This window comes from Salvia hispanica, chromosome 1 (assembly GCF_029641045.1).
Source record: "Salvia hispanica isolate PSC_SH4W2 chromosome 1, Shi_PSC_v1, whole genome shotgun sequence".
NCBI classification, from domain to species: Eukaryota; Viridiplantae; Streptophyta; class Magnoliopsida; order Lamiales; family Lamiaceae; genus Salvia; species Salvia hispanica.
This window is the reverse complement of record NC_142692.1, coordinates 7,580,421-7,593,952: the sequence shown is the minus strand read 5'-3', so window position 1 is coordinate 7,593,952 and position 13,532 is coordinate 7,580,421. Positions and strand designations below refer to the sequence as shown.

General features: G+C 37.1%; 2 protein-coding genes across 4 annotated transcripts; one reads left to right on the top strand and one right to left on the bottom strand.

Annotated features, from left to right (window-relative positions):
* The first annotated feature begins 625 nt into the window (after window positions 1-625).
* On the top strand, window positions 626-1,930 carry LOC125187576 (uncharacterized). Its single transcript, XM_089059429.1, has 3 exons — window positions 626-991; window positions 1,049-1,177; window positions 1,433-1,930. The coding sequence occupies exons 1-3, from the start codon at window positions 626-628 to the stop codon at window positions 1,928-1,930; spliced, it is 993 nt and encodes a 330-aa protein (XP_088915555.1).
* A 2,289-nt stretch (window positions 1,931-4,219) lies between these two features.
* LOC125222300 (tubby-like F-box protein 8) lies at window positions 4,220-7,919 on the bottom strand. Of its 3 annotated transcripts, none has more exons than XM_048124824.2 (5): window positions 7,752-7,919; window positions 6,658-7,091; window positions 6,440-6,527; window positions 5,590-5,722; window positions 4,220-5,088 (listed from the first exon to the last, which is right to left on the bottom strand). In XM_048124824.2, the coding sequence occupies exons 2-5, from the start codon at window positions 7,003-7,005 to the stop codon at window positions 4,368-4,370; spliced, it is 1,290 nt and encodes a 429-aa protein (XP_047980781.1). In that variant the 5' UTR covers window positions 7,006-7,091; window positions 7,752-7,919; the 3' UTR covers window positions 4,220-4,367. The 3 variants fall into 3 exon arrangements, with proteins under 3 accessions (XP_047980781.1, XP_047980783.1, XP_047980782.1); XM_048124826.2 differs by lacking the exon at window positions 7,752-7,919 and adding an exon at window positions 7,670-7,750; XM_048124825.2 differs by lacking the exon at window positions 7,752-7,919 and adding an exon at window positions 7,268-7,661.
* Between the last annotated feature and the right edge of the window lie 5,613 nt (window positions 7,920-13,532).

The following is a 13,532-nucleotide window of genomic DNA, read 5'->3' as shown; positions in this document are numbered from 1 at the left end:
TGCATCTTTTATAATTGACGAGATTTTCATAATTTCAAAATATAATTTCAAAAGTGTATTAAACAAAATAGTCACGAGTTCAAGATTTTTTATTATTCTACTAAAGTTGTTCTGGGTGGTCACAATATGAATCCAACTTCATGCACACACAAAACAACACAATTGAAATCTAATTTTAAATAATTTAAATTTTTGGGTTTCATTAAATTTAATTTAGTGCTCCACCTTATCAATATATACTATACATGACATGACTAGTCGACCCCCGTTAATTTGTGTCCACCTCTTTATATCCATCTACCTATAATCACTTAGAGCATCCACAGTGAGGGAGCCGCGGCTCTCGGCCCGGGCTTGGGCAACCCGCGGCCCCCCACTACTGAGGCGAGCCATGCCCGCGGCTCGGGGGGGTGGACGAGAGAGAGCCGAGCGCTCGGCCAGGCCGAGGCTCTTGGGCAGGCGGCTCGGCCCGCCACTGCAAGTGCCGAGAGCCGCGGCCCTGCCCACCGAAATTAATTTTTTTTTTTTTTCAAAATTTTTAATATATTCATCCATTCTCCCCCAATTTTTTTACCCCAAACCAAACTCTACACTTTCCACTTGATTTCAATTTAAGATTCAAAACATGGATTCCGACGATGAAAATTTTCAGCGCTTGGTCGATGAGGAGTTCGAAGAACTCGTTGCAGCGGTGCAAGATGAAGCCGACGAGGAGGAGGCGGCTTTGGTGGCGGCGGCGGCCATCCCTCGGCCGAGATACCGTCGCCGGTTTATCAACCGTGACCATGTCGGAGCCGACCAGCGGTTGATGGAAGACTACTTCGGCGACAACCCCCGTTATCCGCCGGAGATTTTTCGTCGGCGATTCAGAATGTCGCAACGACTCTTCAACCACATTGCGGATTGTTTGTCTCGGCGATACAGGTGCTTCACCTTGCGGAGTGATGCCACCGGTCGACCCGGATTGTCGACATATCAGAAGTGCACGACCGCAATTAGGCAGCTTGCCTATGCCGGGCCTGCTGACATGTTCGACGAATATCTACAGATGGGCGAAACGACTGCCCTCAAGACGCTGAGGCAGTTTTGCAAGGGTATCAAAGAACTCTTCAAAGGGGAGTACCTACGGAAACCGACGGCCGAGGAATGCCAGAGACTGATAAATATGCACGGGACAGTGCATCATTTTCCGGGCATGATGGGCAGCATCGATTGCATGCACTGGGAGTGGAAGAACTGCCCGGTGGCTTGGAAGGGGCAGTTCACTTCTGGTTTCAAAGGGCGACATCCCACGATGATTCTTGAAGCCGTTGCTAACTACCGCTTGCGAATCTGGCATGCGTATTTTGGTGTCGCTGGGTCGAACAACGACATCAACGTTCTACAATCATCGCATCTCTTCAATGACGAGTCCCGGGGTGAGGGTCCGCAGATCAGCTTCGTGGCCAATGGCACGCAGTACAACAGGGCATACTATTTGGCCGATGGAATATACCCACACTGGCCCGTGTTTGTCAAGACGATCCGACAACCTGTTGGGCCGAAACAGACCTATTTTGCAAAAAAACAAGAGGGTGCTAGGAAGGATGTTGAGCGGGCTTTCGGAGTCCTCCAATCGCGATGGGCCATTTTACGGTGTCCGGTTCGACAATGGCACGAAAATGATGTCGCGGACATCATGACTGCGTGTATCATACTGCACAATATGATAATAGAAGACGAAGGCTTTAGTGCAGAGCGTTGGGCACCGGAAGATGGTGCTAGCACAAGTCACGGTATTGCAACCCCTCCTCTGCAGATGGGTGTACCACGCAGTAATGAATACTTGATTCAGCGCTTCACCAATATGCGGAGTGAAATATCACATTCAACACTGCAGGCTGATTTGGTTGAAGAGGTCTGGAACCGTAGAGGAGGGGGCGCAGCGTGATAGGGGTTCTCTTTATTGTTCGCGTTGTATCGAAAATTTTCGTTGTGTAATTTTCCCTTTTATTATAATACAACGAAAAGTTTGTTATAATTTTGTTTAGTTTAATTATTTCTATGATTATATGCAAATAATTTTTATTCTAGCTAAATTAAAATATATCAAAAAAGTTAAGAAAATAATTTTAATTGGTGGCCCGGAGGGCCACCATTGTGGTGGCCAAGTTTTGAGGGCAAGGGCCAAGTTTGTTGGGCATGCCCAAGAAATGGTGGCTCGGGCATGCCCAAGAGAGCCACTATCGTGGATGCCCTTAGTTATGTCTATTTATTTTCTCAAATAATGACAATAAATAGTCAATTATGGTAAATACTAGTCACTACTCAAGCCCTTTTCATGCACACCATAATAAAAATTTTAAATTATTAAAAAAAAAGATTAAAGTGGAGAGTGTGGGCAATTGAAACTAAAAAAATTTATTACATCTATCCCACGTCGGTGTACAAAGTGAACTGAAATAACTATATAAGTCTCATAGCCCCTACTCCTATCACCAACTGATTTTAGGATGTAATCCATAGATTTTTATGAGAGAGAGCATGATGAAGATATAATTAAGAAAAAAAATCGATTACTACTTTACTTAATTTAGTTGTAGATTCCACTAATTTGTAGAGTGCTAAATCCCATATGCAGCAACATTTATTTAAATTTGTGGGATCAAGGCAAGCAGAAAAGCTTAAATCTGAGGTCATAGTGTGGCTGCCCTTATATTAATTATTCAAATAATATATATTATACTGCATATTATATGTACATAGGAGACTGGTCCTGACTTGCCATCATTCTCAATCTTTAGCCTTACATTGTGACATTATTTTGTCTGTTTTAGTATGGATCAGCAAACTATTTGCATATATACTACTCAATTATGCACTGCATATTATGAAGAAGGTTTCATGTTGAGTGAATACAGTTGATCAATCTCTCCAACAAAGTGCTCACTCCTCAGTATCTGTCATTGCCATGCTGACGTCTCTCCTCCACCTACTTCACTTGTTTCTGCAGAAGTGGGATTGCTGAATTAAGGTTTGTTGTCATGAATAGTTATGATATGTTCTTGTTATTTTAATGGTAAAATAAGAATTTGTTATCATGTTTGTTCTTTCAACTGGTTTCAGACATTAAGAATCTGGAGCTGTGTTTTTTTTTCTTTGGTGATCACAAGTTTCTTAACATCTAATGACCAAGTTTAGGAAAATAGGTTGTGTTTGTCTTCTTTTCTTGCAACCACTCTGTAATCAAGAATCAAAGATTTGACTTTTGTGTGACTAATGGAATGTTAGTTTTGTTTTTAATTTTAATACACAAAGCTTCAAGTAGTCCTAAGAGCACTCCCAATGGTGCCGGCTAAAAGTCGGCGTTTTTTCGCCGTCTATCGCCGAGTTATCGCCGACCAGGGAAAATTAAAAAAAAAAAACAAAAAATATATTTATCGCCGAATTATCGCCCACAGTGTGGGCGATAATTCGGCGATAATCCGGTGATAATCCGGCGATTTTTCGCCGCTTGGCGATAAAACGGGAGGAAAAATCGCCGAATTATCGCCGACCAATGGGAGAGGTCGGCGATAATTCGGCGATTTTTCCTCCCGTTTTATCGCCAAGCGGCGAAAAATCGCCGGAATATCACCGGATTATCGCCGAATTATCGCCCACACTGTGGGCGATAATTCGGCGATAAATATATTTTTTGTTTTTTTTTTTTAATTTTCCCCCTATAAATACACACCTTCTCTTCATTCTCTCCCCATCCTCATCCCTTTTCTCTCTTCATTCTCTCCTCATCCTCATCCCTTTTCTCTCTTCATTTATTTTCTCTCTCTCCATCTATATTCAATGAATTCTGAATCGTCTTCTCATTCTCGGTCCGACGAGGAGATATCTCATTCTTCTTCCGAAGAGGAGGTACCTCCCGCTCCCACCGGATGGGATGTCGCGGGTTTCGTCGTTGTAATGTTTACCCGTGTTTAATATAACGAACTTTATTACTATTATTTGTTTTGTCTTATAAATTAAATTAGCTAGCTTTATTATATACAAAAATAAAACAATTAAATTAGTGATGATGTAAAAATGAAATGTTGAGTTAGGGAGAAATAAGGGATAAACCATTGGAGCAGTTGGCTAAAAGTTGGCTAAAAACTGGGGATAAATTATGGTGCTGATGTGACACTGATGTGGCAGGAGTTAGGGAGAAATAAGGGAGGTTTTAGGGAAACTGTTGGGAATGCTCTAAAGAGATAATGATGATCAGAGTTGTTAATTTAAGAGCACTATGGCTTAATAATAAGACAAACTGTATTACAATTAGAGACAACAGAATCTTACTTCATATATAATGAGAAAAGGCCTAACTCACAAATCTTCTGCGGCTGATGCTACTATTCACATGCCAATTTCGTGTCGAAACTGCTTAAACATATGGCGAAGGCTTGAAATGCAGACAAAGGATATCGGTAATCCATTGTGAACATATCTTTACCAACCTTACCGAACTGCAGTATGATCTTGTCATGATCCGACAGGTTTGGTTGGGAAGGCGTCGGGGCGGCGGCGGCGGCGGCGGCCCCTCCCTGAGTTGCGGCGATGAGCTGGAAATTCTTGACCGATGCAACCGTTACCCTTCCTCTGAAGTTGAGGCACCAACACTGCAACTGTTCGTGCCACCTCGGAGCCTTATTTTTCAGAACTAAAGGCCTATCCTTTCCACCATCTTCTCCCTCGTGTGGGACGGCCATGTCTGAAAATCTGGCGCTGCTGAACTCTGTTGAGCTAGCTATCGATTTAGATAAGGAGATACTCCTGAAAGAGTCTTCGAGAGACCGGGGAAGCAGCTCGGGTTGACCAGGGACAGAACCACCTGGCTCTAGTGAAGAAATGGGGATTGTGTGCATGGCGCAGTGCATCCTACGAGGACCCCTTGTGCCAAGCACATTAAGCTCATACGATACCTGTGCAATGCTGTAACTTCCACTGGGGACTTTTGGCGAAACTTTTTTCGAGTAGAACCTGCGGCTGGTACGACCAGGTGGGGAGAAGTTGGAGTTGTTGTGTGGAGGCTGAGTGTCATAAATTATGAACTTGGTTCCAAGAAAATTGGACCTGATCAAAGCAAGATGGCAAATTATATTAGTCAATCCGTTACCAATTATGAGATGAATAGTAACAGACAGAAATCAGAAATCAGAAATCAGAATTCAGAATGAACTATGAAGTAAGATTCACTGTATCACAACTCCCTTCACAAACCCATATACAAAATCGAATAACCAAGTGGTTTCAGCTTCTTCAGTAAAAGTGGTTATCAATAATGACCAATTGAATAGTGCAGGTCTCATGATGAATAAACAAATATATATTGATGCTTCTTTTCCAGATATCATCTAGGTAACTTCTCCGGACTTTGCCTTGGATGTCGTAAGGAAGCAAGAATAAGGATCCTGGAGATGTTATTCGGAAACCTTGTTGAATCTTACTATGGGACGTAACAAAATTCTTAACTGTCTATCCATTACGTAAATCCCTTCTCAAACAATGTGGCTTTTGGATGACCAGAACGTGGCAAAGCTCAGAGGAAAGTGTGGCTTAAGAAAGTATACTAACCTCACTTTGCCAATATAACTGCTGCTCGACCTTGATATGCTATCAGCATCAATTGAGATCACATACTCCGTACAAGTAGTTCGGCGAACCCGTTTTGCCGAAAGAAGAAATTTACCATTCTCGACAAGCAAAGCTGCAAATACATAACAAGTTAGATGAATAGATTTAAAAAATCAAATAGGTATAGGAAAACAGCAACTTCACTTAAAGTTTTAAACACCGAAATCCTAGCCACTGAGCATGCATTCATCCTACAGGATTCTTTATAGTGTAACCTTAATTCCTTTTACAATTTTCACAGAAGGGAAGGTTTCCACAACCAATTATTAATATCATAGTCTCCAACTTTTAGAGAATACAGCTGTATCAAAACAGAAACAGGAACTCGATTAAAAGATGAGCTAGTATTACTATTATGATACATGACTATAATTCTATTTAGCCTTCAAAATTATAGCCAAAACAGAACAAATCACAAGCATTTCACTTAACTCTAAAAGTCAGAGTGAGACTATGCATAACCTGAGATGCTGTAATGGATTACCATTTTACTTATATCACCAGAAGATAATGTAACTGGCATCTTAATAGAACACCTCTGAAATTTAATATCCAGCTTTGCAAAACAGTTAATATGAATCTCAATTATTAACTTACATTGAATTGAAGCAAATGCCAAATGACAAATAACTCAAGCATCTAATTTACTATGATCATGTGGTCACAAACACAACATGAATCTAAACCGATTCTAGGATCCTCTAGCAATGAATACTAATAAAATCAATCAAAACAGAAGCCGGGTTGAACTTAAACTTCAAGATTTATACAGTCGATATCAAACACGTACCAGGACTAAGGGATAGAAATAGTTGGTAAGTCAACTTAGACTTGTCTCTCTTAATGAAACACTGAATGCTTCCATCTCGAAACCCTGGCTGCATAAAAAGAAACACAGCACAGCATGCTTTCAGCAAAACATTGATCAACATGAAACCAATCAGCTAGCATTTGCTTGATGAGCGAAAGCCAATATCCACAATCAATGAAAACTAAAGAAACACTAACCTGCTTGAGGGATATTGGAAAGGTTAATTTTCCACAAAATTCAGGGCATTGAACAATTTCTTTGCACATCTCCCTCCATGACTGGCAAACAGCTCCACATGCCACCATGTGTTTTCGGGCAGGCCATGTACTCTCACTCTCTTCCAATCTTTTGATCACATCACGGAGTAATTCAGGTGGAAGACCAGCCCAACAACTGGTCTGAATAACTTCAGGCTGGTCGTGCAATTCATGGACAGCACCATGAGACTTTCCACGGTGGTGAGCGTGCAGCCTCAAATCAAAACTTCGTTTCGACAAGCTTCCTATACTGTCCCTTAAGTCACGAGCTAGGCTACGGAACGACATCAACTGAAGCAGCACTATCCACTAGTATTTAATAACTCACTTCTTATCCTGCTCTTCCAAGCTCTTGTGCATTTGGATCACAGGAACTATCAGCCACGGAGGTTAAATTCAAATCATTAGCATCTTTCTCACAGAAGCTTGAGCAGTTTACCAAATGTCTTTAACAAACCAACTTTTTTATAGCTTAACAGCAAAGGAAATGAAGAAGAACGAGGAAAAGCTCAAAGCAAGAAAAGAAGATTCCCCAAAAGAAAAAGCTCACATGGAGGAAAAAGCAGATTAAACGCTGTATTTAAATCAGCAACCAGTTTCCCGCTTATTTAACATTTTCTGAAACAAAAAGGTTGTAAACCTATCAACGGAAAGAGGTAATTTTGAAAAAAGGAAAAATAGAATCCAGAAAAGTGTAAGTTCGAACAATACCTCCAAAATCGAAAAAAGGAAAAAGGAATATATTGAATTTCAGTTTACGCACACCACCTCAAACGCAAATTGTCAAACAAATTTCCTAAACAGAGTCTCATTACTCAAAACCCGGGAATGCATATATACACTTACAAGATTACTTCTCCGATTTAACTCTAATTAACTAAGCTACAGTACAAATCCGAAGCAAACACTACACACATCCAACTAAAATTGAAAATTGAAACCGACAACACACATTTTTGAGTAAATTGGCGCAGCCATTGAAACGCAGATAGCTTGAATTGGTAGCCAAAAGAGGAAATGGCGAGAAGATATACCTGGTCCGTGGATAGCGTCGGTAGGTGTTGTAATTGTATAAATGCGGCCGTATTGTATTTGTTCGTGGAGATTGAAAAAGATGGCAGTTTTGGGTTTTTGGATGTGTCTGCCGAAGCGCGTTTCTCTCTCTACAAAACTGCTTCTGCGTGTCGGAGTTGAATCCGTTTCACGGGCGAGCAATGCCTTTTATATTGCGAATAAATTAAAAACAAAAATACAAATTCCAGCTCTTATTATATTCAGTTGAATTTTTGTTTTCGGCTAAAAAACAACTATTTTTATTTTTTTTTTCTAATTCGTCTAGAAATTCTTATTTTGTAGTAGTATATCAATTTTCAATTTCCTTCTTAAATATGGTACTGATTTGATCTGCTTTTACAACCAAAATCAAGTACTATCCTATAATGAGACATCAGTTTGGCTTCTAGTAGTAGTACTTATCTGATATATATAGTCTCGTAGATAAGATATAGTTTTTTTTTTCTTAGGTTACTTTTTTATTTAAAAAAACAGAGCTCTTTGATGGAAGAAATTATTTTTTGGCTCAAGATGGACTATTGAGAATGACTTCAGCTTTTAATAAAACAAATTGGTAGATGTGTGAAATTGTTTAAAGGAGATGTAAGGCGATTGTCTCAAAATAGCACCTTATAGATAGAGATATATAGGAGTAGTAGAAGTTTCTTTTGAATTCGGAAAAGCCAATTCCTCAAGCACTAGTTCTTCTGACGTCAATGCATTAGATAACTAATGCCATTAATCAACAACAAACTATGTCTCACCTTCATCTACAATAAAAATATTACTACTATGGGGTTGCATTTGACAAGATAATAGTAAAATATATATAAGATAAATCACAATAAGAATTGTCTATAATTAGTCTTATGGGGATAAATGTGTCATGCTTAATCATGAGTGATGAGATACAGTACAATCTAATATTGATATTCTAGCGGTGAGCCAACATATATTGTCAAGAAACATAGAGAAATGAAAGAGTGGGTGCAGTGATATGATCTAAATAGTTTGAGGAAATCAGAGGTATGGGTGAGCATCGTGTTGGGAGACAAAGAGGCTTTGTTTAGGTTTTTCAAGTTTTTAAATGGTAGTACTAGTATGGAATGAATGTATCAATACTTCATTTTTGTTTAAACTCACTAAATTTTCTATTTAAGAAGTGTATCACCTTCAATAAAATAATTTATAAAGAAAAAAGTATACAGTATTATTTTGAATAATGAATATATAAAAGTGATACTTAGATTTCATTAATTTTTTTAACTCATAAGTATTCGATAATATTTTTTAAATGCATGTCGAAATTAAATGAAATTTTTTCATGGACAGAGGGAGTTTGTATTTAGTATTCTTACAACTCACACGTGGTCCTTCATTGGTCACCCTGAATGCATATCTTATGAATATGTTGTCTTATAGGATTGATCGTGGTGGATTGTCTTTGGAAAAATATCTACTACTACTTTTTCGGTGCTAAGAAAAAAATATCTATTTTGAAAATGCACAACGAGTGTTATTATTAGTGTTGGCGAAATTGTTTCCAGTACAATTTTTTTAATCAAATAGTGAAATTCCATATACTCGTTGTGTTCTCTATAGTTTAGTAATACGAGTATATCACTTAAATTAGTCTCATTTTTCTATTTCATCCGTTAATCAAAATTAGTTTAATAATATTACTAAAAATGAAAAGTTACTCCCAATTTAATTAGTAAAAATACTTACTTTTTATCATTCTCTCTTATACTTTATCCACATTTTTTCTTTATCTTTCATACTTCATCATGTCTTTTTCTCAAACATTATCAATTTTGCATTAAGGGAATAGTTTTATGGGAGTAAACTTATACTACTATGAGTCTATGACCTAATCACCCTATTGTAAAGAGTGTTTTATAGTTTATTCTAGTCAACCGAATTTTGATACGGGCATACTAAATAGCAGTATGGTGGAAACAACATGTACATTTGAAAAAGCAAAATGTCAAGAATTGATTCAATATTTCAATGTACATAAGCTAAATAGATTTCTAATTTAATTAAATAAATAAAATAATTGACCTTATCACTTTTTCAGTCAATACACAAAGTGTAATAATGATAGAGTGGATATTGCCTGTGAAGTGTGAAATAACAAAATTGCGCATTAAAATAGAAAAATAGTACAAATACGGAGTAAGAGTTTGAAAGCTACTTTTGTTTTAAAAAAACTCTTAGAGATAAGGGGAAAATTATCATATGCTTCAGTCCACTATCACAATAACTGTTTACATTTGACTTGTGAATAGAAATCAGCACTAGCATAAATAATGAGTTTGATCAATATGCATGTTTATTGATGGTATCTCTCCCTTTTCCTTCCAAGGAAAGTTATAGGGCATACACAAGATCCAATAGATTCAGTACAAAATTGGTTTAGATCACTATAAAGGAGACACAAAGCAACATCGGGATTAAATGCGAGCAAGCGCGCAACCTACAGGCTACAACCGTCCCCCCGAAACTGCGGAAAGGGCATAATTTTCCCTTAGGGTTGTCGTTCTACTAATGTTGTTTCTTCTTTTTTGACAAAGTGTATTTGATTATAGCCGTTAATATTCTTCAGCTAGGACTAAAATCCCAAAGATATGTTAAACTCGTAGAGGTTTCCAGATGATCAACTTATGCATTCAAGATGGGCTTGAATTGTCAATTTATCCCACAAGAAGCTACATCATGTCCAGTTTTATGTGTTTTGCTTTTGGCAATGCTATAATATACATCCAGCTTCTTGAATTATATTTATTGTAGAGTTTAGTAACCGAATTAGTCCTAATTATTTCCAGCACTAAACAATATAAACCCCTAATGAGGAAATCATATTTCTCGAATAATTTGATCATAGAAATTTATTTTCAAGGCACTATGAAAAAGTGACGAAAATGCACTAGTAGGTATAGGTTGATCTGTTTTGTGCCTATTCGTGGGGTTTGACACGGGCCGGGCTCTCAAATGGGCTTCTTCAATTTGATTATACTAAACTTCTCGGGTAAAACTTTAAAAATAAAAATAATAAATCAAGATTTTTCATTAAATTTGTAAAAATGACCTGAATTTTAAGCATTTAAATAGAAAATTCTTTCCATGAAATTTGTAAAAGTAGCCCCACATTTATCAAAGACAAAATAAAATAGCTATTGAAACTAGTTTGATAATTGGGAAAAATCATTGAATAGACGAAAACCTCACTTTTTTTAGCTATAGTGGCCATAGTCTTTTGAGATTGGTGGTTTGTTAATAGAGGTTTGATAATATCTATATCTATATATATTATTTTTAAATTAAAGTAAATAATTAAATTATCGGATGTCAAATTTTTGAATACACAATAATGGTTCATCATTTATCCCGTGAACGTGATGATTCTAACTCTCGATCAACGGGATCTTCATATTATTTTTTCAATTACAGGAAAGTATTTGGAAACGTGTTGCGTTGTTGCTGGGCTTTGCATTGGGTTTCCGCGTTTTACTCAACAAGAGCCCACCAGAGACCTAATTGTTTCATAATTGAGTTTAATTAGCTTCTTTATTAGGGACCACCAAAATGTAATAAAAATCTCAATTAATCTACTAATTCAGAATATTTGTCTTTAAAAAATGATATGTGAATTGCTACTTAGTTCGTACCCGTACCCGTACCCGTACCAGACATAATTTATTCCAGTCACTACTACTACGCCTTGCAACATTTTTTTATAAATTATTTTTAATTTTTAATTTCACTCTTTCATAACATCAATGCAAGTTGCAGTTTCATTATAAAATACTATAAATATGTCTGGTCAATAATAATTGGTAATTGAAAAAGTGAAAAAAGTAAAATTGTTGGAATAGAGGAATTGTGCATTGTATAAAAATTGAGGGAATGATGATGGTAAATGGGAAGTATAAGTTGAGGTACAGGGTGAGATATGGGTTACCAATAGTGTTATAAAATATTTTTAATATCATAGGTTTTAATTTCCTTAATTAATCTAGCTCACATTCAATAATCAATTTTAAAATAAAATAGGATTCATCCGTAAAACAAATACGGAGTACTATATTTAGCTAAAATTAATTTAGATTGATGAGTTTTAATTAGCTGATTTAATCACTTTGCCAAGTCATACCTAAAATAAGTAAAAAGATCAATATTTTTCATCATTATTCAGAAAGACGGAATTCCCACCTATTTCTGTTTTTCTTCGTCAGTTCATTACATTAACTCCAATGCACGTGCATAGAAATGGACTTTACCTCTTGGACCATCAACATTTTAACAAAAGTTTTGATGCCACTAATTATTATGTACCCTACCACAAAATCATGCCCTCCACTCCACTATCAAAAATCGATTGATATAAAGAGTCGGTTCTAATAAATTTTATCTTGCCATTCAACAAAAGTCTTATTTTTACTTAAATTTTATTATAAAATTAATACGTGACTTTGACGGCAGACATACAGACAAGCTCCATCGGCGGCAACAAGAGTACTAAAACTTTGACGAGAACTTGCATTTGAAGAACAAATGCTCTATCAATTCCGATTCCTCTCTACACAATGTACATCTATCATCTTGCACTCCTCCAAAACCTAATCTGAAAAGTCTTTCTTTTGTATTAAGACATCCTTGAAAGATAAACCACACTCAAAGTTGTGCTCAAGGCGGGCCAACTTTCTTCCAAGTCATTCTTCCAAGGTTCTACAGTGCATTCTTCTTTTTCATCTGTTGGGTAACCTGCAAAACAAAAATTAGAAACAAAAAAGGAGGAAGACTTATCAGAATGCCAAATCCTCACGGCTCTCGTGTTTGCACTCAGAGCTACATGATCCATGACTAGAATGAGATCCCCAAGTAAATCCTCTTCTCACGCAAAGAGTTTCCTCCTCCACTGGAATTTCCATCTCCAACCATTCTCGCCCCATTTCCCCATCTTTTGGATAACATCTTCCCTTTGCATCGACACCATAAAGAGTCTAGGGAATAAATCTTTAAGACACTTATCACTCATTCAAAGATCGAGCCTAAATCTTGTTTAACTCCATTACCCACCCTCATACGGATGCCTTCACTGCCACCTCTTAAATTTCTTTATTAAAATTGCTGAAATTTGTAATCTGCCCCCATAAGCTGGTTTCACTCTTTTTGTTGGCCTTATGAAACTGTTCAATATGCTTCCCACCGTGGATGGAGCTGACAATTTCCTTCCATAATGGCTTATCATCACTATAAAATCTCCACCATCATTTGAAGAGTAAGAAGGCGTTCCTGATGAATATATCACCTACTCCGAGCCTGCTTTGATCAATTGGTTTTATGAAACAAGCAAAAATAGAATAACAAGATTAGTGGTTATGAACAGGTGAAATACTAAATAAAAATGGGACACATATTTAATTAACTATAAATTCACAAATTTTAAACTTAGTGTCTGAAAATGTAAAATGACGAATAATAGATAAGTCGTGTTCAATAAAATTGTCTAGTAGTTATACACATTTTTTTTATTAGACCAAGGATATCCACCGGCGGATCCAGTGACTATTCCTCATGCTGATTTGTAGACACCTCAAAGGATAAGACAGTTGACCCAAATAAAGTTACTCCATATCCAAAGACATGAATCAATCCTCTGGTAATTTGATTAAAGGTGGACGAATCACATGCCACTTGTCCACACCCCTTGGATTTGCAGTAATATGTTCATTTTAGTGACACTTAGAAGAGTGTTT